The 14,855-nt window shown below is 37.0% G+C and overlaps 2 protein-coding genes and 1 long non-coding RNA gene across 5 annotated transcripts; 2 read left to right on the forward strand and 1 right to left on the reverse strand.

Moving 5' to 3' along the window:
• Nucleotides 1-4,212, forward strand: LOC140873518 (probable E3 ubiquitin-protein ligase LUL4). The gene is made up of 3 exons (XM_073276681.1): nt 1-461; nt 1,421-1,916; nt 3,797-4,212. Exons 1-3 carry the CDS (start codon nt 73-75, stop codon nt 3,908-3,910), a joined length of 999 nt encoding a protein of 332 aa, XP_073132782.1. The 5' UTR covers nt 1-72; the 3' UTR covers nt 3,911-4,212.
• Nucleotides 4,213-9,329: 5,117 nt separating this feature from the next.
• On the reverse strand, nt 9,330-10,761 carry LOC140873540 (uncharacterized). The gene is made up of 2 exons (XM_073276706.1): nt 9,563-10,761; nt 9,330-9,462 (listed from the first exon to the last, which is right to left on the reverse strand). The coding sequence occupies exons 1-2, from the start codon at nt 10,759-10,761 to the stop codon at nt 9,330-9,332; spliced, it is 1,332 nt and encodes a 443-aa protein (XP_073132807.1).
• Nucleotides 10,762-11,813: 1,052 nt separating this feature from the next.
• Nucleotides 11,814-14,604, forward strand: LOC140873520 (uncharacterized). Of its 3 annotated transcripts, XR_012148069.1 has the most exons (6): nt 11,820-11,951; nt 12,039-12,214; nt 12,310-12,357; nt 12,914-12,979; nt 13,950-14,143; nt 14,291-14,604. It is a non-coding gene; the product is annotated as an uncharacterized lncRNA (long non-coding RNA). The 3 variants fall into 3 exon arrangements; XR_012148067.1 differs by having other exon boundaries at nt 11,814-12,214; XR_012148068.1 differs by having other exon boundaries at nt 11,814-12,533.
• The last annotated feature ends 251 nt before the right edge of the window (nt 14,605-14,855 follow it).

Raw genomic sequence — 14,855 nt, forward strand, 5'->3', positions numbered from 1 at the left:
TGAAAGCATAGAATTTAGGGCAAAATTGGGAAGCCCAATTCAGGCAATCAATTCAAGGCTTCTGCGATACAGATGGGCATTTCTTTGAGCGCCACCAATAGAAGAAGAAGCCTCACTCCATACTACCCCCAACCCGCTTATCCTCTCGACCCTTACGCTCCTTATCCTCTGAATTCCCCTGTATCTTACCCTTACTACACTTCCAATGCCTTCTGTGCGGGGAATCACACCAACACGCTTGTGGGCCAGCCTAGTTTCGGTGCCTTTAACTCCCACCATCTTCCCTTTGAGTGGCTGCCACTGCCTCGAGTGGTGGCCCCGCCGTGTACCGAACAAACGCAGGCTAAAGTTGTGAGGAGTGATGTCAATGTGCATAAAGATTCTGTGAGGATTGAAGTTGATGAAACGAACCCGGATGAATTCTTGGTTTCTTTTGTTTTTGATGCTTTGGTTGATGGGAGGTTAGATTTTTGGCTGCAAGGTCTTTTTTTTTAACACAAAGTTCTATTCTTTTTGTTTGATTTATTTTATATTATTTGATCGTTTGGTACATGGCTGATTTTAGGTGAAATGGCATGTGTTATTTCGAGATATATCTGTTAATTGATTTCGCTCAAATCCATTGTGCACAACCAACTCCACCGATCAATAGGCACATGAAATTAGTGATGAATTTTAGTTAATATAAGGCTCTATGCTAGCACTTGTACCTATATTTTTTTGTCACCGACTGTTACTTTCAATGTCACATTTTGCAATACCCGTCTCTCAAGAATGATGGTTTATCATAATTCAAGGGGAAAATTTATAGAATCAAAATGTGACTTTTACTAGTGATGGATATTAGTTAGAACTGGAAAGCTTTGAAGTGATATTCCTCACATTTATATATTGAATCGGGAAAGAATCCAGTCTTGTGTGTGGATGTCTTCTACGTTAGTGATGCATATTTCAATTTAATATCACCGTATGGTTTACTTCATAATACAGTAAGACAGTTGGTCGAAGGGAGTGGGAGGTGGAGGAACATTGTTTGATAAACTCATCCTATCTTGTAATGTTTAATGCCTCTGCCCTGAACAAGAAAAGTTGGTTTGTTGTTATATAGATCACATTTTTTTCTTGCTGTTTCTTTCCTAAAGAATGTTAGTACACACATTAGAGCAATTAGGCATTGACTTTTTTCTCTTTGAAAATTGTTAGTTGTCCATTCTCCTTAGTATTCCCGTTGTAGAACATTCAATCTGTAGAACAGAACTACAGAAGTATCAATGGACAATTTCTTTATGTACTTAGTTGAATGAAATTCCATTATGTTGAATTTGATCTCTCCAATTTATCTACAGATTGAATGTTATATTGGATAACTGATTTTTTTCATTTAGTGCTTTCTCTGATCACTGTTCTCTCTAATTGATAGCATCACAATCTACTATTTTGCGAAGGAAGAGTCCAATTACAGACTTGTTTCTTCATTTCCTGAATCCTATGTTCCCATCAAAGTTATGTTCCAGAAAGGACTTCTTCAAGAATTTCGACAGCCATTAGGGACAGGCATGAACTTTGGTTATTTCGAATGGGATAGCCTGTCGAAGCCATTGGCTCGAGAGGATGTGTTTCCAATAGTAATATCTGTCGAAACTTGCCCACCTCCATATGACAGAAGCTATCTTTTGGAGAATACGTTATGCCAGGTGCAGATAACTCAGGTTGTCTTGGATAAGAATCATGAGGGAGAATTGATTGCTAAAGTAATCAGACAGTTATTATGGACTGATGGTATTAGTTATGAACTGCGTGAGATATATGGGTTTGGAAAATCTACCCCAGGTTTCAGCGATAGTGGATCAGGTAAAGAGTGCGTGATTTGCATGACTGAACCAAAGGATATTGCTGTGTTACCCTGCCGACATATGGTATGTAAAGTTTCTATATATATATTTTTTAACTGTTATAATTCAATTTGGGCAGTTGATGGTTTGACCTAATTTCATAAACGCTTCTGATGTTTTAGAAATTACATCACCAGCTCTTGAGATTTGGTTAAACTTTACACTGACACCTGGGGCAGAGCTATACACTTTTATTTGGACAGACGAAATTTTTTTTTTCAAAATAATTGATTATCAAAAAATTAAAAACACAAGTATAGGTGTTTGATATTTACTAAATAACGATCAGCAATAACAATATTTACTATTATTGTCATAAAGTATTAAAAGAATTCCAAACGTAATCTTAATTTAACACACAGGGTTTAAGTGTAGTCTCAGGAACCAAAGAATTAACACTTGCACTATTTTCAGAACATCGTTTTCTGGAATAAGAAGCAATTTTCTTGTTATTCAAGGTACCAGGTAACCTTTAAAAATCAAAGTAAAAATAATATAAAAATTTTGGAGGCAGAAATGCAGTGGAAATATTGTTTACTATTTTTATTTATTCATATGCAGAAAAATAATTTAAGTTAGTGACCTTTGGCACGCGTTGCGTGCTTGTACATTCTTTTTTATAAAAATTATGTTTATATTTAAATAAGGGTAATATCATAATGGTAAAAAATAGTGAAAGGCCATACTGGGTTGAATTAATTGTATTTAAATGGGGTCATACCATAATTGTAAAAATTAATAAGTGATTAAACTGCAATTTGAAATAATGGAATGAAAAAAGTTAAAAACAAACAAAAGGACTAAACTGCAGTTTAAAATAAATAATTATAATATCGTAAATATAGCTTTAAAATTCATAAATGAGAGTAAAGAATGAAAGATACTATTTAACTTATTGATTCTTGAGATCAAAGTCCTACAATCTGCACAAAAAAATGATATAGCTATTAAGGCTGGGAAATCCAATGTTTAATACTCAAAAAAGAATGAGCAAACAATACCTCTAATGTTACTTAGTGTCTTCAACCAATTGTATAATTATTTAATTAATAAAGGGAAAAAATTAATAAGAAAGTGAAATTACACGAACAGAAAATTTGAAATCTAGAAATTAAGAAAAAAAGAAAAGAAAAACTGGGTCGAGGAGTTGGATTTAAATAAAAATTTGGAAACTCGAATAACTTTTATCTTTTTATTATTATATATTTATATAAAATTTACAGCTAAAAAATTGAAATAATAACTAGAAGAAGCTGCGCAACTTACCTTAATTGTTTGGCTCAAAAAAAGTTTGGTTGGCGGGTAAAAGTTTAAGTAGGGGTACCCCGCCTCCTCCCCTGATTGACACCACTTACAAGAAGATCCAAATGTAATGTTATCCATACCTCTGGGATGTTTCTGTAGTTAAGACAAACCCTAGAGATTTTCAATGTAATTTTGCTTTATAGACGGTAACTGTGGACTAAGTGCCATTAGCTTCTTTGCCCTTTTTAACCATTAAACCATTTGCTTGATCTGCATTTATAAATTTTGTTCAGAGGGCACTGAATGGTTAATTTGCAAATTGTAGTTGATTTTCTTGCTATAAGTTCATTTGTTTTCTCTGTGATAATTATTTTGGTAGTTGCTGTGTGAGTTTTTTTGTATTATGTTAAACTCTGTTTGGCCTTGTAAATTGATGTCATGCTCATTCCAACCGGTATTGGGTCGTGTTTGAGATTGCTTAAAAAAAGTGCTTTTGAGCTTTTCCTTCACAAAATTTTGTGAAAGGAAAAGCTCAAAACCACAATGCTACTGCTACAATTTATTCATGGTGTCCATCCTTGACTGCCCTCCACTCTTTCATATTTTCTTGTTTTTTTACTTGCACCAGCTGTCAATTGATTGTAGATGTTGCATTGTAGTGTATGTGCAGCAACTGTGCAAGGACATTGAGACTGCAGTCAAATAAATGCCCAATCTGTCGAGAAACCATCGAGGCATTCCTGGAGATCAAGCTCGAGAATTTTAACCCGTGAGACCGGCCTCATTCATAAGAAGACGATGAAAATTATTTGTTTGATGTTCATCATGTGTTGTGTAGTTGTACTTTGAGCTTCATGCAGTTGTCTATATTCATAGTTCACAATTCTTCAGTCCGATATTGGATTTTACACAATAGTAACCTTTCCATTGAAATGCTAATATTGTGCTTGATAACATTGTACAGTCAAATGGCCATCTATATAGCTTGTCGTCTACACCTTCAAAACAATTTGTAAGTCTTAACTATGATTGTTTGTATTTCTACTGATGATACATGTATAATTCTGTCTTTATTTTTGTCAATATTTGATATGTGACAGCTCTGATGTCACTTCTGCTTTATATATCTTCAGCTCATTTCACTCACTCTATATTTTATGGTATTTCCATGATAAATTTTACTTTAGGTACTCAAAAAGCAAGTTTGAAAGCTTCATGACTGATGATATCTTAATTATTGAGGTGTAAATGAAATTTTCATTCCTTAGTATTACTAACTTGAGGTACAGACATATATTGATAAAGACGTGTGTTATTATGTATGATATGTTGCTTGTTCTTTGGAGGGCGAGTTTGGAATGTTGCATTCTTAAAAAATGGCACATAAAATGTTCTTTGGTTGCCCACAGCTCCATTGATTCCGTCCTTGCTCACAAGTTATACAACCAGACAACGAGTAGAGAATATATACGGCTTTAAGAGTCGGATATCGAGGATTTACAAAATTTGTCTTGGGATTGTGCGTAGGATGCTTCTGAACAAAAAGATACAAATTTTGTGCACTAACATTAATACTCATTTGTATCTTCCTGTAACACATACATTGACTAAAAAGAACTTGAGCAGCAACTTTACAAGAGGCTATACTTATAGTTAATCACTTAATCCACAATTATTGGAATCATTAGATTGAGTGAATTATTTGAGCCACACCGCTAGGTCTGCTCTTTGTTGATTAATGGTGGCAATGTTGTGTCTATACATCATAAGCATATAGACTCTGTGTTGTTTTCTTTACATGAAAACCCCACTTCACCTGGGCCTGTAGGCTCTAGCCTGATCAACAAGGTGGTACCAGGATTCTATACGAGGGGGGAAGACTCGAGTGATTTTGGAGGTGTAAATGTTGGGTTTTTACAAACATGTGAACTCAAATTTAGTTTGAGCCGGCTGATCGCCTTTCTCGGCCCCGGTTGGATCCACCACCGGCCGGCCAGTTGCATTGAATAGATTATGGATAGTAAAGGGATATGAGCTTCATAGTGAAGTCGTATGTTTCCAGAAAATTGACAGATGAGTGGGGAGCATAAGACGTCGAGGAAATGTGTCCCTCTCAAAAGGGACCATCTCTTTGGCGTTCTGACAATGGCAATAAAGAGATTCCTCCATGTCTGAAAGCACAGGTACATTTATCTTGACCTTTTCTTAACTCAGATTTGAGACATTGCATCTGCAGATTTCAGAGGTAAATTCCAAAATCTTGCGTTGAATGGTGGCACTAATTAATTAATTATTATTATAAAGGGTGAGTTGTGAAGAGTACACTAGAACTATCAAACAAACAAAGGGGTGGGTTCTGAGTTTGTGGCCAGACAAGATATTTTTTAAGTGAAAAGATGGGGTTGCAGGTTGATTGTGCCCACCAAAACAGAATTTTCTTGTCCTTCATTTTCTTTGGTAAATTAAATTTATCTGTACTTTGAACTTAACTTGTAACATTTTGGAGATCACAAACTACTGTGTGAGGATAAATTAGTGTAAATGGCAGACAGTACACACGTGACATTAGAAATTGTGGAGTTTAGTTATTTTGTTGGGTTCATTATTTCCTCTTCACTTCTACAAATTATCAGTGTTAACACATACGTGGTGTGGTGGGATAATCGTCTTCCTCTGCAATGGGAGAAGTCGTGAGTTAAACCCCGATGAGAACGAAACCCTCCTCCCCTCCGAGTGTAAAAGAGAGAGAGTAAAAAAAAATGTGTGTTGCTACTTTTGATCGACATAAACTTTCTCGAAAATAATCCGGGTTAGAGTCATACTCGTTCGTTTGTTGAATTTGAGCAAAATGCAGTGTACTGGGACTTAGTACATTTAACACCATATATTGTGGTGTTGTATTTTCATGTTGGCCCTCTTATTGGAAAATTGAACATTGGTCATGATGGACCGACCGAATGCTGATGATGACAATTTGGTACAAAATTATATGTTCCTCCTAAAGATGTTCTTTAACATTAGCAACATAACATATCGTTAGCCATTGCATTTTAGCCTCAGATACAAATTAAACCCATGTTTAAGCACGGATGTCGAATCCTAACAGCAACAAACATGTTGGTGTTGTTGGCGATGGATCCGAGTTGGTATTTGTTGCTATTTAACAACGAAAATATTAAATATGTTGAATTAATTGAAGCAAAAATCTTGATCTGATATTGATGCTTGTAGAGAATATATACAACATAAGTACAACAGAAAGATCATAACAATATGATCTCATATCACGAGAGTAGGAACAGATAACACAAATAACAAATTTCCCTAAGTCTAGAAGCTAAAATACACGTGTACATATTCTACACTCCCTCTCAAGTTTGATTGGAGATGCTCTGAAGATCAAGCTTGCTACATAGTTCCTATAAGTGTTGTCGAGGCAAGGCTTTAGTGAGGATGTCTGCTACTTGAAGATGAGTGGGAACATAATACAGGTTGATAGTCTTGTTTTCAATCTTTTCGATAAAGTGCCTACCAATCTCTATATGCTTTGTTCTGTCACGTTGTACGGGGTTTTTGGCGATGCTTAGAGCTGACTGATTATCACACAAGATGTTCACAGACTTATGATTACCAACCTTTAGTTCTTCCCGTACACGTCTGTGCCATATTCCTTCGCATATCCCGGTGCTAATGCTCGAAATTCTGCTTCGGCACTGCTACGAGACACCGCTGATTGTTTGCCATGACACTAAGTTTCCCCAAATAAACGAGCAATGTCCCGAAGTAGATCTTCTGTCAGAGGCATCTTCTGCCCAGTCAGCATCCGTATAGACTTCCACTTCACGATTTGAGCTCTTTCAGAACATTAGCCCAGTGCTAGGATTGCCTTTAAGGTATCTCAGAATTCTGAACACAGCCTCCATATGAACTTCAATGGGATTGTTCATGAATCTGCTCACTGCACTCACAGGAAAACCAATATCAGGACGAGTGTAAAATAGGTAAATCAATCGACCTACCAGACGTTGATATTGTTCCCGATTTGTTGTTGGTTCATTCTCATGAGCTACAAGCTTCACATTTGAATCCATGGGAGTTTCAGTTGGCTTGCATCCCATCATTCCCGTGTCTCGAAGCAAATCGAGGACATATTTCCTTTGAGAAACAGAGATTATATCTTTTGATCGTCCTACTTCCATTATAAGAAAGTATCTCAGATGATCGAGATCTTTGATCTCAAACTCTTTAGATAGGACTTGCTTAAGTCGATCAATTTCTTCCATGTCATTTCCTGTAATCACAATGTCATCGACATAGACACTTAATATTGAACACTTGCCTTCAGATCATGTTTGACAAAGAAAGTATGATCTGCTTGGCATTGTTTATATTTTTGAGTCTTGAGCACTCGGGAAAAACGATCGAACCATGCCCTAGGTGATTGCTTCAGCTCGTAGAGAGATCGCTTCAACTTGCAGACTTTGTTTCGATTTGAATCATCTTTGAATCCTTCTGGAATATCCATGTACACCTCCTCTTCAAGTTGGCCATTCAAAAAAGCATTTTTACATCTAATTGCATCAACGGCCAATCAAGGTTAACAACTAGAGACAATAAAATGCGAATGGTTTTAAGTTTCGCTACAGGAGCAAAGGTCTCCTGATAGTCAATTTCATAACACTGTGTATATCCCTTTGCCACTAAACTTTCCTTGAGACGTTCAATTGATCCATCGGGTTGATGTTTGATAGTGAATAGACATCTGCATCCTACTGTCTGCTTGCCCGGTGTTAGGTCTGTGATTTCCCATGTTCCACTTTGTTTAAGTGCCTGAAACTCTTTGTATGTTGCATCCCTCCAACCTAGATCATTGAGTGATTCTTGGACTGTATTTGGGACCTTGATCATGTCGATCTTGGTTAGATATGCTCAAAAATTTGCTGACAAGTTCCCATAGTAGATGAAATCATTCATGGTGTACGGAGCACGTGTTCGATCCTGTTTTCGCAAAGCTATCGGGACATCAAGATTAGAATATAAATGCTCAAAATAATTGTTACCTTGTTCCGACGTATCAGACACTTCATTCGGCAAGGAATTATGAATATCCTGAGCTTGTGCACCTCCGATATTACTGTCAATAGGCTGGTTTGATTCAGGTTGGGCGATTGGTGAGATCAAATTTGTTTTTGTTGGTGATGGTATGCTCGGATATGGCCATTGATGTGGGACTAGGACATCATTGTACTGTGATTGTTACTGAGAATTCTCTCCCTGAATCACAGTCTTTGAGTAGAACGGTTGAGACTCATGAAAAGTGATGTCCATGGAGGTGAAGAATTTACGAAGAGTGGGAGAGTAGCCTTTTTGCCGGGGTGAATAACCAACAAATATACATTTGATTGCTTTGGGATCAAGTTTGGATTGATGGTATTGATGTACAAATGCAGTACACCCTAAGATCCGAGGGTCGATATTGTGAATATGGTTTGTGTTTGGGTAGGTCTGAAACAGAGTCTGGAGTGGTGTTTGGAACTGGAGTGTTCTAGAGGGCATGCGGTTGATTAGGTATGTGACTATTAAGACAACCTCGTTCCAAAATTGTTTCGGGACATTCATCGTGAACATAAGTGATCATGAAACTTCTAAAAGATGTCGATTCTTACGCTCGGCAATGCCATTTTGTTGAGGTGTATCAATGCATGAACTCGTATGAATAATACCATGAGACAAGAGATAGTCGCCAAGGACAGAATTAAAATACTCTTTTGCATTATCTGAGTGGAATACTTGAATGTGTGCATTAAACTGAGTTTTAATCATGCAGTGAAAATCTTTAAACAATTGGCTAGTCTCATATTTATGTTTCATCAAAAACACCCAGCTTAGGTGTGTATGCACATCAACCAAGAGAAGAAACCATCTAGCACCAGATACATTAGTGACTCTAGAAGCCCCCCCCAGATGTCACTATGAATTTTAGAGAATGGGTGTGTTGGTTTATAGGGTCGTGGGACATATGTGTTGCGTGTGTGTTTAGACAGCTGACAAACATCACAAGTAAATATTTTTGCATCTTTATTAATAAAGAGAGATAGGAACATGCGTTTCAAATACACAAAGTTAGGATGTTTAAGACGATACTGTAAAGACATACTATCATTGGTTTTATTGGCTTTAAACACACGCTGTTCAGACGATGAGAGATAGAGCTAGACGCAGCACAGATTGAGGGTAAGGGTGGTGGTGATGAACTGGTGGTTCAAAGAAGGTAGAGGCCCGCACAAAGCTAAGCACTGCCAATCGTCCTCCCGGAATTAATGTCCTGAAATACAAAAAAGTCAGATGTGAACTTAGTAAGGCAATTCAAATCGGCATTTAATTTTCTTACTGATAATAAATTACAATCAAGTTGAGGAACAAACATCACTGATTTAAGTGTCAATTGTGGTGCAACTTGGATGGATCCTATGCCAATCACACGTGATCGAGAGCCATTTGCAATGCTAACATAGATGTCTCGGGAGCTAGGTGCATATGAGGTAAACAATGAACGATTATCCGTCATGTGATCAGAGGTACTTGAATCAACAATCCATGGTGTGGAGGTTTGGGCATGTAGGTCTGTAATCAAGTTATCTCGTTGTGCAATATTTCCAGAATTGATTCGATGCGAAATTGCTGGTGTTCCTTGGGCTTGACTGATGAGATTGTGGAGGATGTTTAACTGATCTGAGTTAAACTGAGGTGATATAGCGACGTTTCCTCGTGGCTTCCAATTTGGTGGCTTCCCATGTAGCTTCCAACATGTCTCTTTTGTATGTCCAGGTCGACGACAATGCTCGCACCACGGTCTCCCACGGAAAGATTTACTATCAGGAGATTGTGTTGATGCTAGAGCACTGCTGTCAAGAGTGTTTGGACTCATCTTTATAAGCATAACCTTCCGACGGATCTCTTCACGTCTTACTTCCGATAGCATCTCCCGGACGCTTGGCAGTGGTTTGGTTGAGAGTACCTGTCCCCGTACTTCATCAAGTGACTTGTTGAGTCCAAACAATAATTTGAAAACTCGCTTGGTCTCAATGATTTTTCTATAGTTTTCTCCATCAGTCGAACACTTCCAAGTGTGAGATTCAAGGAGATCAACTTTCTGCCAATAACGTGAAAGATTAGTGAAATATGCGGTGACAGTAGATTCACCTTGTCGAAGGTCATGAAATAGTTCCTTGATCTCGAACAGTTCGGCAGTGTTGTCCTTGCATGAGAAGGTTTCTCGGACTGCTTCCCAAATTTCGTATGCTGTCCGGAACAGAAGACAATTTTCGCTTATCTCTGGAGTCATAGAGTTGATCAACCAAGGCACTATCATTGAATCATCAGCCTTCCATGCTTTGAGTTTTGAGGCGTCCTGTTCAGATGGTGTTATGTCAGGAAAGAGATGATTCTCCTTTCCTTTCCCACGAATGAACATAAGGACTGAACTTGACCATTGTAGGTAGTTATGATCAGTGAGTTTGTGGGTTGTGATGGAAAGAAGGGATAGATCATGCAGTGTGTTTGGAGGCTTGCTTGAGCTTTTGAACGATGAAGGAGGATTACCTTCTCTTGTCTCTGATGCCATGTTGAATTAATTGAAGCAAAACACTTGATCTGATATTGATGCTTGTAGAGAATATATACAGCATAAGTACAACAGAAAGATCATAACAATATGATCTCATACCATGAGAGTAGGAACAGATAACACAAATAACAAATTTCCCTAAGTCTAGAAGCTAAAATACACGTGTACATATTCTACAAAATACATGGTCCGTTAACGACAAAAATAAATGTGTCACTAATCTATGAAACATTTGTAATTTTTTTATCTTAAGTTTGTTAAATTCAAGTAAATTTTGGAATAAATTGGATGTGAAGCCAAGAGAAGGAGAAAGAAAGGGGATGTTATTGTACAAGTGAGTGGTAGAGACATATTAGGGATGATAATTTTTTCCGCGGGGAAAACCCAAAACGGGGCGGGTTCGGGAGTGAATAATCGGCTCTCTAGTTTTCAAGTTTCTTCCTCAGTACCTCTGCGCTACCACTGTACCATAACTAACTGTATGTGCTTATTACGAAGCAACTTCTCCTTCCTGTCAAAGATCCTGAGAGGTTTCTCCACGTACGACATATCTTGTTTTAACTGGACCTCTGTCGGATGCAACACATGCGACTCATCCGCAATATACTGTCTCAGCAAAGACACGTGGAATACATTATGGATGCCCAAAAGATAAGGTGGCAAGGCTAAACGATATGTCACATCCCCAACTTTCTCAAAAATCTCGAATGACCCAATGAATCTTGGTGACAACTTTCCCTTTAGCCCAAACCTCATCACTCTCCGGAAAGGTGAAACCCTCAGAAAAACATGTTCTCCCGGCTGAAACTGCAAGGGTCACTAATATAATTTTGGCTTTTTACTTCGCCACCTATTACTTCGGCAATTATTATTTACGAAGTAATATGGAACAATCAACTTCGGTAATAACATTGGCGAAGTAAAAACTCATTTTTTACTTCAGAATTTAAAAAAAACGGGTTTCACTGATAATTTTTAGTAATATTTTACTTCGATATATTAGTTTTGTCGAAGTAAAATGTTAAAAAATAAAATTCCCTCACTTTTATTTTTGAGTTTTATTCTTCTCGAGAAAAGAAAAAAGCGCGATCCCTTTCTTCTTCAACTCAAGCGGCCGCCGATTTGCATCTCCAGCCTTCCACCTCCACCGAAAAATGCTCGCCAATGCCATAATTCGAAAACCAAAGGTCTGAATCTTTCTATTTTAGTATCAATTTGGTTTGATAACTTGATGCAGGTACATCGATTGATTCTCTCCAAATCTCCTGGCCTAGGGATTCCCAACATATCGATCTATAAGGGAGAGAGAATTTCATTTCTCTTTGGTCGATGTTCCGATCGAAGAGGATTTCATTGAGAATTTGTGGGGAAGGATCGTGACCGGTAAAGTTGGAGCAGCCTTTGGAGGGAAGCAAGGAATGGCTGATGCTTTGGCAAAAATAACGAAGAGGTATAATCCTCTATTCTCATCCATTTACGACACCAAATCACTCTGCGAACCTTTTTATAAGATTTTCTTTTTGGAATAACTCTTGACCCTACTAGAGTTCGATGAAGTGGCGACAGTGGCATTGGATTTTCCTTCTCTTTTTGGTAGATTTTTTCGTAATCTTGCATTCAGCACTACTAAATTTCTTCGAGTGCAATTCTTTACCTTTATCAATTGTGGTGCTTTTAATGTTCCTGTCAACTCTAATGTTATCCGAGTAGTCCTATTATCAGTTGAAGGAAGATGTTTGCTGGTATATTTGAGATTATGATTCCTTGGGGTAAGATTTTTTGTCTTTTGCCTGTGAGTTGAATTCTCCCTCTCGCGTTTCAGGTCCTGAGTTTGGATTCTTTCCTGATGTAGTCCAATTTCAATGAGTTGATTGGAGCTTAAAAGTTTTTTTGTCAATCCCTTTGGTTGGTTTATTGATTAAAATAAAAAAACTGAATGCTTAGGAGTTTCGGGGCCCATGGTGCTAGTGACTTCGTGGTAGCTGTTTGAATTCTGCCACATTGACAAACTAGATCACTTAAGCATTTATGTGGTTTATGCATTTACTTATACTTTCTTGATTTTCTCTAGATCAAGCGATGCTATGCTAATTGAACATAATTGCGTCCCTCACTTCATACTTTAATGTTTTTAAATTTTGGTTTGTAGGAGATATTGAGTTATTGAAGCTCTTTATTGCAAAGAGTGAAGATGTTGATTTTCAAAGTCATGCTGGTACTCTACTTATATGAGCTGCTGGGCATTACTTCAACGAATCTATCTATTACTTCGGTTGTTTCCATTGGGATAAATGCATATGAGAATTAATGATTGAGATAAAATATTTTGATCTTTCATGAAAATATATTTTCATTTTTCGGTGACAATTCTGATAACTTGTTTGAACTTGTTTTTATTGGTTGCAATTGCAAGTGGATGAGACTTGTATGTGTTGGATTTATTGTTTGAACAATATGTTGTATTGAGTTTTGAAGCCCATTTATTTTTCTTTTAAATATTTATTATTTGAGAGATACTTGGGTCGGTGTGTGTGTATATATATATATATACAGTTTTGATCTCACGTACCTTAGGGTGAGGGGGATCTACGTCTACCCATGCCCAAAAAAACTTCGATTGTATTGAAATTTTCACGGTAGGATCGTCTCGAAAATGCAAATCCAATGATATATCATGTGATACAAATTTTAATCTTGGTGGTCGAAGATTTCAAGATGACCGAAAATTAGGTGAAATATGCAATTTCTGGCCATCTTCACATTTCTGACTATCGAGATTGAAATTTGTATCATATGATATATCGTTGTATTCAAATTTTTGAGACGACCCTACTGTAAAAATTTCAAGGCAATCGGAGTTGTTTTAGGCACGGGTGCACGTGGTGCGTGGGATCAAAACTATATATATATATTTTCTGGGTGGAGGTGGAGGGTTGTTTAATTTTTTTCAGGGTTCTCATAGTTCTTAAGTAAGTTTGAGAAAGAGATGCAATCAATCATCCATGCTGGTCCTATTTTGTTTCTCCGTAACAAACCGAGTTAGGTTCCGAGGAGAATTGGCTAGCATGTGCCCTGCTTTTGAATTGGAGGCATAAAGAACACTTTTTATGAGATAGAAATATGTACAATTGCGGCTCCAATCATGATTCACCCTTGACGCAGTATGCTTTTCTATGTTTTGATAGAATGGTTCTGGACTTGGAGGGATGCTTAGTTCAGTCCACGGATTCAACACATGTATAAAATGAACTTTTTACTCGAGCAATCCTTTCATGTTTGTTTGATCAGTGATATTGAGCACTCATGATGTCATCGTGCAAGAATTCTTTATGCCCAAAAACACGTGAATGGGCCAAAGTTGCTGCCATTTTTTACTGGGGTATGACATGATACATCTCTTCTCTTCTACCCTCTTATCGTTTTGTATATTTCTTCATCTCTGCTATCAGCTGTTTAAATTTCATGAATGCGCGTAATGTCTTCTGTTAAATCCTTGGAGATTTTGTAATTTTTATTTTCAATGCAGGTACTTCAGCTCTAAAAAAGAACATGTTATGGGATTTGCAGGATTAATCAACAGCCGATAGTACAATCAATCTCAATATGATCAAGTCAGAAGTAAATGGAGCGAATTCGTCTACTTCTATGTGGTGCCTAAATGGGTCGTGTACGTTTGTATAAACGTGTTTCCATTGTGGATTTATAGAATATATTTGTGAACACATTTTTTATTTTGCGGATACATTTTTGGGTTCAAATCGTGAATTTGTGGATTTGTGAATATTCGTCGTTTTTTTGTACGGATGATTTTATGAATCTAATTAATCATTTTTAGTTTTAGATTTAGATATTGTGGTAATGTTGATCTATTACTTGTACACTATAAATAAAATAGTGAAGTAATATAAAAAATATTTCGGGAAATTTAATTTGTGGTGAAGTAGAAAAAACATTTACTTCGCCATATTTCAAAATTAGTGAAGTCGTTCGTAAAAATTACTTCAGTAATTGAGTACGTGTTAAGTAATAGAGGATCTGTTACTTCGTTATTTTACGAAATTGATAATACATGTGTTTTTACTTTGGTATTG

The sequence above is a fragment of the Henckelia pumila genome, unplaced genomic scaffold (genome assembly GCF_033568475.1).
Source record: "Henckelia pumila isolate YLH828 unplaced genomic scaffold, ASM3356847v2 CTG_627:::fragment_1, whole genome shotgun sequence".
Taxonomy (NCBI): Eukaryota; Viridiplantae; Streptophyta; class Magnoliopsida; order Lamiales; family Gesneriaceae; genus Henckelia; species Henckelia pumila.